Below are 19,480 nucleotides of genomic sequence, written 5' to 3'. Positions count from 1 at the left end.
AGCATGAGCAATGGTGAGGGGCACAGGGAGAGGAAGAAGCAGGGACCCTGACTGACTCAGGGCCCAATCCCAGGACCCCAGGATCATGACCTGACCTGAAGGGAAACACCAACTGAGCCACCTGAAATGTCTTTTCTTATTTAAATGTGTGAGATTAGAGAGGGGTGATGATTAATCATTCATGCTGGTGGAAAATAGATTGTACACATTCTAAAGTTAAACTTGTCTCTTCTATCCTCACTCTTTTTCTTATTGAAGAAGAAAACTTGTTAATCCTTACAAGGTATATGTTTGGACATGATGCCTTTTGCTTTCATTTATTATAGAATGACTTAAGCTAGGGAGTGAATAGTCTCTTAACAATCAAAAGTTCAAGTCTTGGTTCCTAAGAAATGGAATCAACATATTAGGAAGAAAATTACTATTTCATATAGATCAAATGTCAAATGAAGTTTTAAGAATTAGGATTAATCTTCAGAGTAGTAAGTTGGATCTTAGATCTTTTGGAAGATCAACCAGTCTAAACTGGAAACCCATCAGTTGTTTCCCCATGTGAACAGAGGTCTTCTTATGTACTGCCTATGGAAGCCTAAGAAGGAACAGAGGGGCAAGCTGGATGACTCAGTCGTTAAGTGTCTTCCTTCAGCTCAGTTCATGATCCCAGGGTCCTAGAATTGAGCCCCACATCAGGCTCCCTGCTCAGCAGGGAAACCTGCTTCTCCCTTTCCCATTCCCCCTGCTTGTATTGCCTCTCTCACTGTCTTTCTCTCTGTGTCAAATAAATAAATAAAATCTTTTTTTTACAAAAGGGACAGAAAGTGTAATGATTTAAACATGTATTGGCATATGTATAAAAGGTGAAGACTGTTATTAAGCCCAGTGAGTTCCTTCTTGGAATGCAAAGGGCTAGTTAGCCATTTATTATTGTTCATAATACTTTAATTTTTATATCCTCTTTTTTTCCAGAATAATATAGCCGAAGTACAAGAATTGCATTCTGAGTTAATGTGGAAGGATTTTATAGACCACATCAGTAGCCTCTTACATAGTGTTGAAGTGGAAGTCAGTTACTTCGCAGCTGGAATCATTGCGCATTTAATATCTAGAGGTGAACAAGCTTGGACATTGAGCCGTAGCCAGAGGAATTCTCTTCTGGATGATCTGGTAGGGTCATTTGGTATTTTCTAGAAGCATACAAACAACATTCATAGTAGTTAAACTTTCAGAGGCTCATATTACAATAATGCAGTGCTAAATAAATATTGTGCTCTTTCTTGTGTGTCTTGCAGCATTCAGCTATTTTGAAATGGCCAACTCCGGAGTGTGAGATGGTGGCATACAGGTAATTAGCAAGATAATTAGTATTAAGCTAGTAACCTAGTCATTTTGCTTGCTTAGAGATCATTCCTACTAGGTGTATAATGTATTTTCACTCAGGCATCTATCTTTTTACTGGTTTTTTAAAAGATCAAAGTATTTTTACTTTTTTCTGCTACATGTCATTCAGTGGTTCTTCCTTCATTCCACATTTATTGAAGACAAGTGCCAAGGACTTTTTCTGTGTGCTTGAAATTCAAAGATGAGTAAGACATTCTGCCTACATACAAGAACCTTACAGCTGGGGAGCCCAAGTGGCACAGTTGGTTGGGTGTTCAGCTCAGGGTTGTGAGTCTGAGCTGCGCAGAGCCAGCATGGAGTCTGCTTGAGATTCTCTCTCCCTCTCCCCCTACCTCTCCTATTCGTGCTGTCTCTGTCTCAAAAGTAAATAAATCTTAGAAAAAGAAGGGAAAAAAAAGAACCTTACAGTCTACTGAGGAAAAATAAAATGTGAATCAAATATAGTTCACTCGTAAGCTAGTTATATGGATAGGGTTCTATGACATTAAAGATGAGAGTACTTAAATACACTGGGAAGTGGTAAAATGCTTCCAGAGGAAGTAGATTATGAGCTGAGTTTTGAGAGAAAACTAAGTATGGGCAAAAGATTTTAGGAAGAAGAAATAATGTATTAATGCAGAGAGGTCCAAGACAAGATGACACATTGAAAGAAGTAGCACCAGGTTAGTTTGTGAAACTGTAATAATTTCTTAAATTGCATACTGGATGCCTATCTGTTTATGACAATTAGGTATCTTGATAGTTAAGTTACTGATTACCAGATATACTCCATATTGCTACATAAGTAATACTATTGCATCTTACTTTTATTCTCTACTTCATAAATGCTGATACTGGCAACATTTTTTATTCCCCCAACTTAATGTTCTGCCTGTGTTGGGGCAGAAGACCTTGAGAAATAGAAAGGCTAATTCCAAACCCTCATGATATTCTACGAGTTAGTTATCAACTGACTCCTCCTTTTCTAAGTTTCCAAACCAAAGTCTTCTATTCTCCAAATGTTTATTTTCAAGACCAAAAAAATACTTTTGAAAAAAGTATTTCTCTCCGTTAGTACCTTATTCTGATCACCTTCCATCTTTTATACCAAAACTTTTATCTGAATACGATCCTTTCTCAAATGGCTAACACAAAGAAAAAGTATATTATAGTTCACTTATATTAGTTTTTTTTTTTTTTAAAGAATTTATTTATTTATGTGACAGAGAGAGCACAAGCAGGCAGAGAGGCAGGCAGAGAGAGAGGAGGAAGCAGGCTCCCTGCTGAGCAGAGAGCCTGATGTGGGGCTCGATCCCAGGACTCCGAGATCATGACCTGAGCTGAAGGCAGCGGCTTAACCCACTGAGCCACCCAGGCGCCCCCACTTATATTAGTTTGAAAATAGTAGATGAAATTTCTAGAATGGAAAGCTCAGGAATTATTGCTTTAGAAAATGACACTAGTATAGTATGTAACTTTTTTCTTTTGAAATTTTAGGTCCTTTAATCCATTTTTCCCATTACTTGGCTGTTTTACAACACCTGGAGTCCAGCTGTGGGCAGTTTGGGCCATGCAACATGTCTGCAGCAAGAATCGTATGTACAAAAAAAAACTATGTTTTTCTTTTTTCAGTGAAATTCTCTTTAGACAGGAAAGTCATTTCTACATGGTAAATTGAGTTGAATTTTTTTAAGGACACAGATTTTAGAAGATACAGTATAAGAGAATCTTTAGGGGTGCCTGGCTGGCTTAGTTGGTAAAGCGTATGTATGACTCTCGATCTCAGTTTCGTGAGTTCAAGCCCCACGTTGAACAGCGAGATTACTTTAAAAAAAAAGACAGAGACTTCCCTTCCTCTCTCTCTCTGCCTGCCTCTCTGCCTACTTGTGAACTCTGTCTGTCAAATAAATAAATAAATAAATCTTTAAAAAAAAAAAAAGACAGAGAGAGAGAGGGACGTTGGGTGGCTCAGTCTGTTAAGTGTCTGCCTTTCCCTCAGGGCCGAGTCCTGCACTGGGCTCCCTGCTTAGCAGGGAGTCTGCTTCTCCCTCTCTTTGCCCCTCCCCCTGCTTATACACTTTCTCTCTCAAATAAATAAATAAAATCATTTAAAAAAAGAGAGGGGTGCCTGGGTGGCTCAGTCAGTTAGTTAAGTGTCTGCCTTCAGCTCAGGTCATGATCCCAGGGTCCTAAGATCGAGCCCTACATCAGGCTCTCTGTTCAGCAGGGAGCCTGCTTCCCCCTTTCTCTCTCTGCCTCTCTGCCTACTTGTGGTCTCTGTCTGCCAAGTAAATAAATAAAAAAAGAGAGAGAGAGAATCTTAGGTTATAAACTAAATATATTCTTTCAGAATTAGCTTAGTAATACTAGATACTGAATGACAGTGGTAGATGAGGCACTGTTCTGACCTCATGGAGTATGAAGATTAGGAGCCTACAGTGAGTCCATATGCAAAAGCAAAAGTTTTAAGGCAAGCAGTGTTTATGGTTCATTCCAGTTTCCACTCCTTATCCTCACAAAATACCATTGTTTAATAAGATATTGCTCTCACCACCCATGGTCTCTGGAGAAGCAAGAATTTAGATCAGATTCTGTATTACACTTTTTTGAGGGTTGTGATAAAACTCTTCATTGTTTATTTATTAATAAAAACTCATTCCATAAATGAATTGAAACATTACATAAGAAACACTTTAATAGTAGAAACACTTTGAGTATAAAATATTTGAAATTAAAAATCAGGATCAAGGAAAAATAATTTTGGAAAGAAATTAAAAACTATAGGGAAAATAATAGAATGTAAATATGTGACCATCCATGGTGATTCAGGTTCTTTTTGTGACTGGGCTGCAAATCAGCTACTTGATTCTCTTTCTGTGTAAGGAGGAAAAACTATTCCATATCCTCATGGGAATCTAAAGCTTTTCTGAGCAATTAACTACAAATTAAATTTCTTTTATAGGATCTCAATAGGGGTGATATTATAAATGGCTTCATATAAGAAACATGAGCGTCTTGTAGGAAATAGCAATAACATTTTATTAGATACTTTCTTATTCTTTTTTTTTTTTTTTAAGATTTTATTTATTTATTTGACAGAGATCACAAGTAGGCAGAGAGGCAGGCAGAGAAAGAGAGAGGAGGAAGCAGGCTCCCCCCTAAGCAGAGAGCCCGATGCGGGGCTCGATCCCAGGACCCTGGGATCATGACCCGAGCCGAAGGCAGAGGCTTTAACCCACTGAGCCACCCAGGCGCCCGATACTTTCTTATTCTTTGATGAAAACTCAGTGCATACTGCAAAAAGGTGACTTAGTAAAAACTCTTATGTTGGATAGACAGAGGAGGAGGGTTTAGGGAATGGGATGTGACAGACAAAACTGCTTTGTATCCAACTAAACTTCTATCTGGAAGCTTTTCTGACCCTTCCTACCAAATTCCCAGTTTAGGGGCGCCTGGGTGGCTCAGTGGATTAAAGCCTCTGCCTTCGGCTCAGGTCATGATCCCAGAGTCCTGGGATCGAGCCCCGCATCGGGCTCTCTGCTCAGCGGGGAGCCTGCTTCCTCCTCTCTCTCTGCCTGCCTCTCTGCCTCCTTGTGATTTCTGTCTGTCAAATAAATAAATCTTTAAAAAAAAAAACAAAAAACAAATATCCAGTTTAATCATAAACATAATCTGTCTCTCGCCTGGGTGGCTCAGGGGGTTAAAGCCTCTGCCTTCCGCTCAGGTCATGATTCCAGGGTCCTGGGATCGAGCCCCGCATTGGGCTCTCTGCTCAGCAGGGAGCCTGCTTCCCCCTCTCCCTCTGCCTGCCTCTCTGTCTGCTTGTGATCTCTGTCTGTCAAATAAATAAATAATCTTTTTTAAAAAATTTAAAAATTTTTAAAAAACCAAACATAATCTGCCTCTGATCTAAAAATTTCCTCCTTTTTTATCCCTACAGGTTCTGAGAACTCCCTAGTTTCTTAACAGCCTGTCCCATGTTATACCTAGCTTCTAATCTCTAGGTTTCTTTCTTCATTACTCAAGGAATGGGCTTTTCACAGTTTTATAAGAGAAAACAAAACATAACAAGGAATAGTATATATTCATATGTGTTTTTTTCTTTTTTAATGATTACTTTTAGGTGTAGGTGTTCATTTAGGTTTGGAGTAACCACCCTGAAAATTTTATTGTAAAATCCACTGTAGGGGGGATGCCTGGCTGTCTTAGTCAGTAGAACACGCAACTCTTGATCTTGGGGTTGTAAGTTCAAGCCCTACAATGGGTATAGAGATTACTTAAAAATAAAATCTAGAATAAAATAAAAAATGAAATAAAATGCACTGGAGGGGGCGCCTGGGTGGCTCAGTGGTTAAAGCCTCTGCCTTCGGCTCAGGTCATGATCTCAGGCTCCTGGGATCGAGTCCCGCATCGGGCTCTCTGCTCAGCAGGGAGCCTGCCTCCTCCTCCTGTCTCTCTCTGCCTACTTCTGATCTGTCAAAAACAAAAAACAAAAAGCAAAAAAAAACAAAAAATGCACTGGAGGGACACCTGGCTGGCTCAGTCAGTAGAGCATGAGACTCTTGATCTGGGGATTGAGAGGGTATAAGGATTACTTAAAAAAAAAAAAAAAAGACAATAAATAAAATGCACTATAATTGGGGAATGTTAAAGTATTTTATCTCCAACTCGGGTAATTCAGATTTCTGCATTCTTGCTTCCCAGGCTTACTTTATTTAAATGGACTTTGCTTCTCAGTTTGCATTAAAAGTTCTAATGCTGCTTACAGCTTTTAATAATTAAGAGATAGTATGGCTTGGTAGTTAAGGGCACACAGGAATCTACCTGGATTCAAATTATGTTCCAGCACTTACTGTGTATGCCAGCTTGAGCAATTTATTAAGCCTAGGATCTCAGTTTCCATGTTTGTTAAATGGGAATAATAATGGTACCTATTTCACATATTATAATGAGCATTTTCCCATATTTTAGAAAGTTTAACGACATGATTTTTAATAATCACATAATCTTTATCGTATGACATATTAGTTTCCTAGTACTAATAACAAAGTTCCACATGTGGGTGTCTTAAAACAACAGGAAGGTTTGGGGTGCCTGGGTGATTCAGTTGGTTAAGTGTCTGCCCTCAGCTCAGGTCCTGATCCCAGGGTCTTGGGATGGAGCCCCACATCAGGCTCCCTGCTCAGCAGGGAGTTTGCTTCTCCCTCTCCCACTCCCTCTGCTTGTGTGTGCTCTTTCTTTCTCTCTCTCAAATAAAATAAATAAAATCTTTTTTTAAAAAAACAGGAATGTTTTTCTCTCAGTCAGTTCTGGAGACTAGAAGTCTAAAATCAAGGTGTCATTGGGGCCGTCTTTTCTTTGACAGTTCTAGGGGAGAATTCGTCCTTGCTTCTTGCTTCTGGTATGTGCTGCCAATCCGTGGCAGTCCTTGGCTTATAGATGCATCATTCCTGTCAGATAATCATCTTCTCCTTATGTGTCTTCACATTGTTTTCTGTGTGTATCCTTTTCTGTGTACACATCTCTCCTTTTCATCAGAGAATACCGGTCATACTGGATTAAGGTCCACCCTAATAAGTTCATCTTAACTACATTAGGAACAACTCTGTTTCCAAATAAGATCACATTCTGAAGTACTGAGGATTAGGACTTTAACCTATCTTTTGGGGGGACATAGCTCAACCCTTAACATATGCCTCTATACTTAATAATAAATGAACTTAGCGGTAATTTATATAGTCACTTTCCTATTGATGAATGTATAATTAGTCTACCTTTTAATTTTTTAAAGATTTTATTTATTTACTTGACAGAGAGATCACAAGTAGGCAGAGAGGCAGGCAGAGAGAGGGGGGGAAGCAGGCTCCCTCCTGAGCAGACAGCCTGATGCGGGGCTCGATCCCAGGACCCCAAGACCGTGACCTGAGCCGAAGGCAGAGGGTTATCTTACCCCACTGAGCCACCCAGGCGCCCCTACCTTTTTATTTTAAAATTACATCCAGGGGCGCCTGGGTGGCTCAGTGGGTTGAGCCGCTGCCTTCGGCTCAGGACATGATCCCAGGTCCTGGGTTCGAGCCCCACATCGGGCTTTCTGCTCAGCGGGAGGCCTGCTTCCTCCTCTCTCTCTGCCTGCCTCTCTGCCTACTTGTGATTTCTCTCTGTCAAATAAATAAATAAAATCTTTAAAAAAAAAAATAAAAATAAATAAAAAAAATAAAATTACATCCAAACACTTGTTTGAGAGATATTAATCACACCATTATTTATAATAGAAAATAACTCTAACCTAGAGGTCCAGCAATAGACAAATGTTAAATAATGTTGAAATACCAAAAAAAAAAAAAAAAAAAGGTATATTTGCATGTTATTGTAAGTGAAGAAGACATGATAGAAAATTATATAAGCAGAAACATACTCTGGGGGCCATGACATAATAACTTATACCAGACTAGCCCTCTAGCCATTAATAATAGAAAATGCAGGTTGGGGAAGATTTGAAACAAATCTTTATAGACATTAGGCAGAAGGCAGCAAAGATTCCCATCCCTGAATGAGAACCAAGTACAGCACAACAATTTTATTGAACTGAGGAGACAAAAATCAAGAGTTTTGTAAGATTGAGGTATGGGAGGGGTACCTGGGGGCCTCAGTTGGTTAAGTGGCTGCCTTCGGCTTAGGTCATGATCCTAGAGTCCTGGGATGGAGCCTTCCATCAGGTTCTCTGCTCAGTGGGGAGCCTACTCTTCCCTCTCCCTCTGCTGCCCCCCACCCCACTTGTGCTTTCTCTCTCTCTCTGTCAAATAAATGAAATCTTTAAAAAATGAGATTGAGATATGAGACAAAATTTATGGAATTTGTGAGGCAGAATAATGCATAGGTGACTGCTACATCTAGAAGGGACTTCAGAAATCTTTCTAAGGATATCTTGAGTCTTTTGCTAATTAGTGAGTGGTAAATGCCTAGGGTGAGACTCCTTTGGGCTTGAGAAAGGATACCAAGTAACTATTAACCGAATAACACTTGGACCTCACACAGGGTTTGGAAATACTAGAGTTCCAAACAGTAGAAAGAACTCAATACCTGGGGCATTCAGTACAGGTGCTAGAAAAGATTAAATGAGCCCTGAAATAAAGACTTCTCTAGGTCAATCCTAACAAAGCTTAAAAACAAGTCTTGAAATGGTTAATTGCTCTGAAAATAAATTAACTTATTTTTCCCCAAATTTTTATTTAAATTCTTGTTAGTTAACATATAGTGTAATACTGGTTTTAGGAGTAGAATTTAGTGATTCATCACTCATGTATAAACCCAATGCTCATCACAAGTACCCTCCTTAATACCCATTACCCATTTAACCCAACCCCCACTTAACCTCCCTCCATCAACCCTCAGTATGTTCTCTATCCTTAAGAATCTCTTATGGGGTGCTTCTCTCTCTTCCTTTTTTCCCCCCCTTTCATGCATTCATCTGTTTTGTTTCCTAAATTCCACTTGCAAGTGAAATCCGGTAGTACTTGTATTTCTCTGACTTAGTTTGCCTAGCGTAACACATTCTAGCTCCATCCCCATCATTGCAAATGGCAAGATTTCATTCTTTTGATGGCTGAGTGATAGTCCATTGTATGTATATATCACATCTTCTTTATCCATTCATTAGTCAGTGGACACTTGGGCTCTTTCCATAGTTTGGCTACTGTTAATAATGCTGCTACAGGGGCGCCTGGGTGGCTCAGTGGGTTAAGCCGCTGCCTTCGGCTCAGGTCATGATCTCAGAGTCCTGGGATCGAGCCCCGCATCGGGCTCTCTGCTCAGCGGGGAGCCTGCTTCCTCCTCTCTCTCTCTGCCTGCCTCTCTGCCTGCTTGTGATCTCTCTGTCAAATAAATAAATAAAATCTTTAAAAAAAAAAATGCTGCTACAAACGTGTCCAGGTATATGTAAACCCATTTGAAATGTATTTTTGTATCCTTTGGGTAAATACCTAGTAGTGCAGTTGCTGGTCGTAGGGTAGTTCTATTTTTAACTTTCTGAGGAATCTCAGTACTGTTTTCAAGAGTAGCTGCACCAATTTACGTTCCCACCAAAAGCATAAGAGGGCTCCTCTTTCTCCACATTCTCGCCAACAGCTCTTACTTCCTGTGTTTTTAATTTTAGCCATTCTGATAGATGTGAGGTGGTATCTCATCGTGGTTTCGATTTGTATTTCCCTAATGCCTATTCATGTCTTCTGCCTATTTCTTAACTGGATTATTTGGTTTTGGGGTATTGAGTTTGATAAGTTCTTTGTAGATTTTGGATACTTTTTTTTTTTTTTTTTTTTTTTTTTAAGATTTTACTTATTGGGGCATCTGGGTGGCTCAGTTGTTAAGCGCCTGCCTTTGGCTCAGGTCATGATCCCAGAGTCCTGGGATGGAGCCCTGCATCGGGCTCCCTGCTCAGCGGGAAGCCTGCTTCTCCCTCTCCCACTCCCCCTGCTTGTGTTCCCTCTCTCACGGTCTCTCTCTGTCAAGTAAATCAATAAAAATCTTTTAAAAAATTTTTATTGATTTACTTGACAGAGAGAGACACCATGAGAGAGGGAACACAAGCAAGGGGAGTGGGAGAGGGAGAAGCAGGCTTCCCCCAGAGCAGGGAGCCCAGAGCAGGCCTCCATCCCAGGACCCTGGGATCATGACCCGAGCCAGAGGTAGACTCTAAATGACTGAGTCACCCAGGCACCCCTGGATACTAACTCTTTATCAGATATGCCATTTGCAAGTATCTTTTCCCAGTCCATAGGCTGCCTTTTAGTTTTGTTGATTTTTTCCTTCACTTTGCAGAAACTTTTACCTTGATGAAGTCCCACCAGTTCATTTTTGCTTTTGTTTCCCTTGCCTCCATTGACACACCTAGTAAGAAGTTGCTACAGCCAAGGTCAAAGAGGTTGTTGCTTATATTCTTCTCTAGGATTCTGATAGTTTCCTGCTTCACATTCAGGTCTTTCATCCATTTTGAATTTATTTTTCTGTGTGGTATAAGGAAATAGTCCAGTTTTCCCAACACTGATGTGGTTTTAGAATATAGGTGAGGTTTGGTGGCATGAGGTCCAGAGCCAATGACCAAGAAAGAAGCTAGAGACGTCTTTGGTGCAGAATGGTGGTTTATTAAAGTGTGGGACTGGACCTGTGGGCAGAAAGAGCTGCTGCCCCCTGCCCCAGGGTTATGAGGGGTGGCTGATTGTTGGGGGAGGTAAAGAAAAGAGAGGTTTCAAGAAAGAACTTTCATATGTTAAAGAAGACTCACAGGATACTGGAGGCCTTGCCATTGTCAGGTTAAGGTTGTTTACCCCTCTAGTAAGTCATTAACAGTAAAATAGTTGGGAGCTTCCGTGAGGAACATTACACTTTGCTGGCTTCAAGTATCTCTCATTGGGCTTCAGATTATAAGGACATTTAATTGTATTTAATTTCCTTCTGGAAGTTAGACCATTGATAGAAATGCTTTGTTCTTGTAAATTGCTAAAACATTTGTAAACTGAGGGAGACTTAGGTCTTGCAGGATTGTGATCTCTATTAGTTAACTATTTGTTTTTCCTTTCCTTAGCTTTAGGGCGGCCCGAAGTGCATGAGGAATGTCTCATATATCCCATAGGGGTGGAGGGTTGTGGGGTGTCAGTTCTGCTTTGTCCTCAGCTTGCTTCTGTTCCCTCATCAACACCATTTTGTTGAAGAGACTGTCTTTTTTCCCTTGGGCATTCTTTCCTGTTTTGTCGAAATTTAGTTGATCATTTAGTTGTGGGGGACTAACTTTGTGCTAGAGAAAAACTAAGTACTCTTTTTAAAAAAGACAACAAAATCTGTAGACACTCAACAACATATTTGGTATCTGATAAAAAGTGCTAGGTAAGGGGGCGCCTGGGTGTCCCAGTCGGTGAGCATCTGGTTCTTGATTTTGGTTCAGGTGATGAGATCAAGTCCCATGTCAGGCTCCATGCTCAGCGGGGCATATATCTGAGATTTTCTCTCCCTCGTCCTCTGCCCTTCCCCTGCTCATGTGCACACATACTCTCTGTCTCTCTCTCTCAAATAAAGAATCTTTTTTAAAAAATTGCCATGATCCCCCAATAATGGGTCCATGGTCAAAGGAGCGAGACTGATACAAAGTGAAGGTCAAGCAAAGTGAAGGTCAAGCGGGACTGATACAAAGTGAAGGTCAAGCTAGACTGATACAAAGTGAAGGTCAAGTGAAGGTGCCAAGCATCAAGAATCAAACCCACCGTCAAACAGACCGGTTGGGGCCGCCCCTTACAGACAGGGTGACCCCTCCTTGCCTCACAGACTAACTTTTATAGAGCAAAGGCCATGTGGTTGGGCCTGGCCACACACAGGTGGCGAATGAGATTGTAACACACAGAGAAAGCTGCAGTCATGCTAGGTCACACACGGGTGGCCAATTGAATTACAGTTCACCCCATAGTAGCTATTTGAACTAGCCTATCACCCTAGTCAGAATTGGTGCCCAAAAGGCAGGGCCCACACTCCTTGGTAGCTAGGGAGACAGTATGTGCGCTTTACTGATTGGATGTCTCCACCTGACCCGACTCATCCCTGCATTTGGGCTGTTATCTCCACCTGACCTGACCCACCCTTGTACCTGGGACTGGTTTCCTGGACTTGCTTTTAAGTAAGTTCCCCTGGCGGGGGACAGGGTCAATTTAAGTTTTACTGCATAAAAAAACAAAATGGCTGTTCAACCAGGGTGGGGCCGCTCTGGCTAAATAGGCCCTTACAGCTAGATGAGGGAAGAAGTAGGAAAAAAATTACCCATAATGAGGAGAAAAATAGACGATTGAAATAGACCCAGAAGTGGGGCACCTGGGAGGCTCAATGGGTTAAGCCTCTGCCTTCAGCTCAAGTCATGATCTTAGGGTCCTGGGATCAAACCCGACATCAGGCTCTTTGCTCAGCAGGGAGCCTGCTTCCCCCCCACCCCTCCTGCCTGCCTCTCTGCCTATTTGTGATCTCTCTCTCTGTCAAATAAATAAACAAAATCTTTACTTAAAAAAAAAAAAAGAGGGGTGCCTGAGTGGCTCAGTGGGTTAAAGCCTCTGCCTTTGGCCCAGGTCATGATCTCAGGGTCCTGGGATCGAGCCCCACATCGGGGGGTCTCTGCTCAGCAGGGAGCCTGCTTCCCTCTTTCTCTCTTTCTGCTTCTCTGCCTACTTGTGATCTCTCTTTCTCTCTCTGTCAAATAAATAAATAAAACTTTAAAAAAAAAAAAAGAAAGAAAGAAATAGACCCAGAAGTGATGGTGATATCAGAATTACGAGAAAAGTAACTTAATGGCTCACTTTGGCAGCACATATATTAAATTTGGGAAGATAAAGAGAAGATTAGCATGGCCCATGCACAAGAATGACATGTAAATTTGTGAAGTGTTCATATTTTTCATGGTTAGAACCAGAGTAAGCAATGTACGAGTAACAGTCTTGCATCCTTGTTTTCCAAAGTTCATTTTATTTTGGTCAGTTCTGTATATTGCACTAATTGCTTTAGGTATTTTCATTATATGAAATCTATCATGTGTCAGAGATGATTTAAACTATTTGAGTGTTGAACTGCTAGCAGAACTTCTATGTTTATAGTAATTCAGAATTAAAAGGAAAACAGTTTACCAGTGTTTAGTTTTATATTGAGATGCTTAGGTTGGAATAAAGTGGTATAAAAGCAAAAAGAGAGAGAAAAGACAGACAGAAAGAAAAGTAACCTCGAAAAATTTTTTATAGGGGCACCTGGGTGGCTCAGGGGGTTAAGTGTCCAACTCTTGATTTCAGCTCAGGTCATAATCTCAGGGTGATGAGATCGAGCCACCTGTTGGGTGCTGTGCTGAGCATGGAGCCTGCTTAAGATTCTCTCTCTCTCTGGGGTGCCTGGGTGGCTCAGTGGGTTAAAGCCTCTGCCTTCTGCTCAGGTCCCGGGATCGAGCCCCGAATCGTGCTCTCTGCTCAGCAGGGAGCCTGCTTCCCCATCTCTCTCCACCTGTATCTCTGCCTACTTGTGATCTCTCTCTGTCAAATAAATAAATAAAATCTTAAAAAAAAAAAGATTCTCTCTCTCATGAAAATGTTTTCTCATCTTCGTTAAACCAGTATTATTCCTGTATGTCAAGAAAGAAAGAAAGAGAGAGAAAGAGACCTTCATTATGTTGAAGCCAAATCCTTTGTACTGCAGCTTATGTATCCAACTTCTTTTTCTTGCAAACTGGAAATAAAATTTAGCCTCCTTTATCTGTTTTAAAAAAAAAAAAAAAGATTCTCTTTCTCCCCAACCCTCCCCTTCCTACTCACTTGCTCTCTCAAAACAAAACAAAATAAAACAAATCAAAAACTTAGGAAAATGAACAGAATTGGAGGACTTACACTGCCTGACTTCAAGGTATACTATAAACTACAGTAACCAAGACAGTGTTTTGTGGCTCCAAGATGGTGTTTTCCACACCTTACCAAGCAGTTCTCCAATTATCAGCAAGTCTGACAAGGTGACTTACAAATTTAATTCATTTCTGACAATATTTACCTGGAGATGGCATCAGATCTCACAGTCCCACAGGGCTGCTGTCCCCACTTCAGACGCCAGAACCAAGTGTCGGTTTTTACCTTGCTTCTGACTAGTTATAAAAATTGGAGGTTTGCACAACCCCCTCCTCTGTTTGATTAATTTGCTAGAGCAGTTTACAATGCAGAGAAACATTTACTTAACAGTTTATCATAAAGGATATTATAAAGGATATAGATGGATAGCCTGATTAAGAGGTACATAGGGTGGGTTCCTGAGTAGAGGAGCTTCTGTCCCTAGAGAACTGGGTTGTACCATCCTCCAGGCATGTGGATGTATTCACCAGCATAAAAGTTCATCATATCTTCTTTTTCAAGAGTTTTTATAGGGGGTGCCTGGGTGACTCAGTGGGTTAAGCCTCTGCCTTGCCTTCAGCTCAGGTCATGATCTCAGGGTCCTGGGATCAAGGCTCACATCAGGCTCTCTGCTCAGCAGGGAGCTTCCTTACCCCTCTCTCTCTGCCTGCCTCTCTGGCTACTTGTGATCTCTCTCTGTGTCAAATAAATAAATAAAATCTTAAAAAAGTTTTTATAGAGCTTAACCTGTGCCTTTCCCACTTACCCTTACTAGGATCCAAGAGTGGGGCTGAAAGGTCCAACCTTCTAATCATTTGGTCTTTCTGGTGACCAACTCCATTCTGAGGCTGGCTAGGGACTCTACTCTGTCACCTTATTAGCATGTACTCAAAAGGGACTCCTAGTAATGACAAGATACTCCTGTTGGGAAATTCCAACGGTTTGAGGAGCTCTGCCATGAACCTGAGACAAAGACTGAATATATTTCTTATTCTACCACAGGCCACCCCAGTCTTTGATTCTTTACAGATTCTTTACAACAAAAGGATCATAACAGTTAACAGATACTAGTACATTATGAGAGTCCCATTCAGTCATTAATACATCATGAAAATTTCTGCCAGGGCAAGGCCACTGAGGTTTGCAGCCTTCCATTAGATATTAGATATTCCAAAGGCAGAAGTGATCTTAAGGTGAAGGCATATATTTGTTATCAGGAAGCTGGTAAAATTTAGCCAAGAGATATCTCTTGGCTCTGAGCTTCTTTCACAGTGTTAGTGTTGTATTGTTGTATTGGATTTCTCTCATGACATGACCCATTTGTTCATTTCAGTCCTTAGCTACTATTTCTCTTTCTTTTCATTTATACCCAAACTTTTCCACCTTCAGAAGGGACGTAAGTTCTGACTTCTGTGTTGGTCTAGCTTGCAGGCAGTAACACTCCCACAGAGTCAGCTCTCATTGAGAGCTGTAAGGTTACGTAAGTCACAGAATTTGTGGGCTGTTTTACCTCCAGGCAGTGTAACTGCATTCACTTTTAATCCCAGTTCTGTCAGGTGGAATGAAGGCACAGCTCATCCCCATTAGGCCCTGGGGAATTCTGACAAAAACATTTTACAACATAGTTACAGTTTCTTGCTTAAGAATCATCCCTGCTGGGCGCCTGGGTGGCTCAGTGGGTTAAGCCGCTGCCTTCGGCTCAGGTCATGATCTCAGGGTCCTGGGATCGAGTCCCGCATCGGGCTCTCTGCTCAGCAGGGAGCCTGCTTCCCTCTCTCTCTCTGTCTCTCTCTGCCTGCCTCTCCATCTACTTGTGATCTCTCTGTCAAGTAAATAAATAAAATCTTTAAAAAAAAAAAAAAAAGAATCATCCCTGCTGGGTGCCTGGGTGGCTCAGTTGGTTAAGCGACTGCCTTCAGCTCAGGTCATGATCCCGGAGTCCTGGGATCGAGTCCCACATCGGGCTCCCAACTCTGTGGGGAGTCTGCTTCTCCCTCTGACCTCCCCCTCTCATGCTCTCTTGCTCTCTCTCTCACAAATAAGTAAAATCTTAAAAAAAAAAAAAAAATCATTCCTGCTTTCACCATTTGTAGTTGCAGCCCTGGTCCTGTGACTACTGTGTCAGGTTGGGAATTTTTTTAAAGTTTAAGTGGTATGGGAAGAAGGAGAAGGAGAAATATATGTAGTCATTTTAACAGTATCCTCCCTTGGCAAGAATTACATAGTCATCCTTTCCTACTGCATCTTCTCTAGCTCTATGAGAAAAACAGAAGAATATCTCCTGGGGAAACTCCTTTAGCCCCACTCATATTGAACATGAGCATACTCTCACAAAGACATGAAATCCGGGGCACCTGGGTGGCTCAGTGGGTTAAAGCCTCTGTCTTCGGCTCAGGTCATGATCCCAGGGTCCTGGGATCGAGCCTCGCATCGGACTCTGCTCAGCGGGGAGACTGCTTCCTCCTCTCTCTCTCTGCCTGCCTCTCTGCCTATTTATGATCTCTGTCAAATAAATAAATAAACTCTTTAAAAAAAAAGAAGAAGAAGACATGAAATCCAGCTCCTCAGGCCTGTATCTCACCTCTACCCTACTTTTTAAAATAACCAATATGAATTGCCCAATCTAATCCTTTGAAACTGTTACCCTGAGGAAGATCTCTCTCTCTCTGCCAATTGCTGGACCTTGGAAGGGAGGAAAAAGTTTTACTCAACTCTCTGGCAATTTGTGCCTCAGAGTTACAAAAAGAATCTTTCTAGATTCAACCTGTCTCTGCAATGCTACAGTACCCCAGAACCACACATTCCATGGACCCAGGTGGCTACCTCAAGGGAGCACATGGGTCTGAAAATTAAACTGACAAAAACAGATTTACAAAGAAGACCATACACATTTAAAAAATGTTTTAAGATTACTTATTTTATTTTATTTTATTTTTTTAAAGATTTTATTTATTTATTTTGACAGAGAGAAATCACAAGTAGGCAGAGAGGCAGGCAGAGAGAGAGGAGGAAGCAGGCTCCCCGCTGAGCAGAAAGCCCGATGTGGGGCTCGAACCCAGGACCTGGGATCATGACCTGAGCCGAAGGCAGCGGCTCAACCCACTGAGCCACCCAGGCGCCCCAAGATTACTTATTTTAGAGAGTGCGTCAGCAGGAGGAGGGGCAGAGGGAGAGAGAGAAGCTTAAGCAGACTCCCCACTGAGTGCGGCACCCAGGTGGGGCTAGATCCCAGGACCCTGAGACCATGACCTGAGCTGAAATCAAGAGTGGGATGCTCAACTGACTGAGCCACCCAGGTGCCCCTAGCATACACATTTTATTAAAACTTTATTATTATTATTATTTTAGATTTTATTTATTTATTTGGGAGAAAGAGACAGAGAGCACATGAGGGGGAAGGGCAGAGGGAGAAGCAGACTCCCCACTGAGGAGGGAGTCCCACATAGGGCTTGATCTCATGACCCTCGGATCACGACCTCAGCCAATGGCAGATGCTTAACTGACTGAGCCACCCAGGCACCCCAACTTCATTAAAACTTTAATTGTATGTGGGAATCTTCAAAAAAGAATGAAGCCCTTAAGTGACCAGAACAGGAAGATTTTATACCTTTTAGATAAAGAAAGAAATTTGTGAAAAATTGACAGGACATAGATGTTTGGGCTAGGGGTAGTAAATGGTAAAGAGTGACTAGAAGAAGGGTTAGTTAAACAAGGTTTTTTTTTTTTTTTTTTTTAAAGATTTTATTTATTTATTTGTCAGAGAGAGAGAGGGAGAGGGAGCAAGCACAGGCAGACAGAATGGCAGGCAGAGGCAGAGGGAGAAGCAGGCTCCCTGATGAGCAAGGAGCCCGATGTGGGACTCGATCCCAGGACGCTGGGACCATGACTTGAGCCGAAGGCAGCTGTTCAACCAACTGAGCCACTCAGACGTCCCAATTAAACAAGGTTTATACAGATTCCCCAGCTCCCAGATTCATGGTCTCTGATGATAAGAATATCTTCCTTCTTGTTTTAAGATTTATTTATTTATTTTAGAGAAAGCAAGAGAGCACAAGCGGGGGGGTGGGGGCGGAGGGAGAGGGAGAAAGAATCACAAGCAAACTCCATGCCGTGCACAACTTGGTGCTCAATCCCACGACCCTGAGATCACAACCTGAGCTGAAACCAAGAGGTCAACACTCAACCAAATGCACCACCTAGGCACCTAGGGAGGGTACTTCTCACATGGGAGTTTTATGACCTGTTTCAGGGAAGAAGGTTGATGGGGGGAAGTCAGACTGACCTTCCTGCTTCTGCTGTTTTCTCAAACTATTTTAGCTTAAGGTAGTCAATATGCCAAGAGCCCATATTTTGGGGCAGTGTGTCCTAACTCCATCAACATTATACACTGTAAAGTATGTTCCTTGATCTGAAGAAATGGCAGTTGGCTGTCGAAATATTGGAGAAATATCTTATGTTTTGGTTCCTTTATAGCATTCTAAGTGTTAAGGTCTATCACTGACTGAGCAAAGCCCAGTCCAGGGTCAACGTCAGTTTCTGTCAAGATCCATTTATAGCTCTCTGCCTCCCCAGGGCTATGAGCTTTGTTCTGACTTGCCAGCTATGATCAGGGCCCTCTCCCCACTTTACCATGTAGCCAACTGCAGTCTCTGTCTATTTTGCTGGCAGATAGAACAGTTCTCACTGGCAATGTGTACCTCAAGATTGCAAGGGGGAATATTTCTAGATTCAGCCCATAACTGCATTGCTGTCATACCACCATACCCACTTACTTCATGGACCCACATGGCCACTCCGAGCAAGTTCACAGGAATATCTGCTTGTCTATCTCAATTATCTTCTGAACCTGGAAGGGAGTTCTTCCGATGGGCATAGAAATGTCCTATTTTAATATACTTCTTAGATTCCCACAGTGATTTCCATATAGCCATGTCCCATATGAGCATCCCTTTAATGGTCCTGTGTCTGTTGCCCTTGTGTCCAACCATATGGCCAGGCTATTGGCCACTGCCCTTGAGTCAGTTAAAACCCAAACAGGCTTTTTATCACTTTTCAATTTTTTATTTTATTTCTTTTTAAAAAATATTTATTTGTTTGACAGAGAAATAGCACAAGTAGGCAGAGCAGCAGGGAGAGGGAGAGGGAGAAGCAGGCTCTCTGCTGAGCAGGGAGCCTGATGTGGGGCTCGATCCCAGGATCCTGGGACCATGACGTGAGTTGAAGGCAGCCACTTAACTGACTGAGCCACCCAGGAACCCCCCACTTTTTTTAGTTTTTTAATCACTGTTGGGAAAGCAGCATGCAGTTCAGCTCACAGAGCTTATTTGTTTTTACCTTTTTCAGTCAGTGCTGGCCTTTCAAACAGGATATTGTCTGTTCACCTTGAAACTACTGTCCACAAACTGAGTAGCTCTTTGTTGATTAGTGGAAAGCTGTCTATAGGGCACTATCCAAATGATGATAGAATCTAGCAGCTCTCTGTGCACTTTCAAAGTTGGTCCTGGGGAGAAAGAGGCTCCCTGCTCATGATCATATCCTCATTGCCTTCCCCCAAATAGCATGATCCTATATAAACCATTTCCACATTACTATAGAACTCTCCCAGCACTGCCATCCCCATTAGAGTGTTTCTCTGACATTACCCAGAACACCAGGCATATTTCAGGTCTTAAGATCATTTTTTGTTTTTCAGTCATAAGGGTAGTTTCAGATAATAT

The 19,480-nt window shown here is 41.8% G+C and overlaps 1 protein-coding gene and 1 non-coding gene across 3 annotated transcripts in view; both read left to right on the top strand.

Annotated features, from left to right (window-relative positions):
• ZYG11B (zyg-11 family member B, cell cycle regulator) overlaps positions 1-19,480 on the top strand; it is a 94,065-nt gene that overhangs the window by 62,022 nt on the left and 12,563 nt on the right. For both annotated transcript variants that reach the window (XR_007126616.1, XM_047725801.1), the window contains exons 11-13: positions 967-1,164; positions 1,290-1,342; positions 2,875-2,972. Coding sequence is in view for 1 of the 2 variants with exons in the window: in XM_047725801.1 (XP_047581757.1) it covers positions 967-1,164; positions 1,290-1,342; positions 2,875-2,972 (349 nt within the window). In the remaining variant the exon portion in view is untranslated. The remainder of the gene's footprint in view (positions 1-966; positions 1,165-1,289; positions 1,343-2,874; positions 2,973-19,480) is intronic.
• Positions 12,699-12,803, top strand: LOC125099464 (U6 spliceosomal RNA). The gene has a single exon (XR_007127190.1). It is a non-coding gene; the product is annotated as a U6 spliceosomal RNA (small nuclear RNA).

Source organism: Lutra lutra, chromosome 4 (genome assembly GCF_902655055.1).
Source record: "Lutra lutra chromosome 4, mLutLut1.2, whole genome shotgun sequence".
Taxonomy (NCBI): Eukaryota; Metazoa; Chordata; class Mammalia; order Carnivora; family Mustelidae; genus Lutra; species Lutra lutra.
Note: the sequence above shows the minus strand (reverse complement) of the source record. Positions and strands in the feature narration are given on the sequence as shown.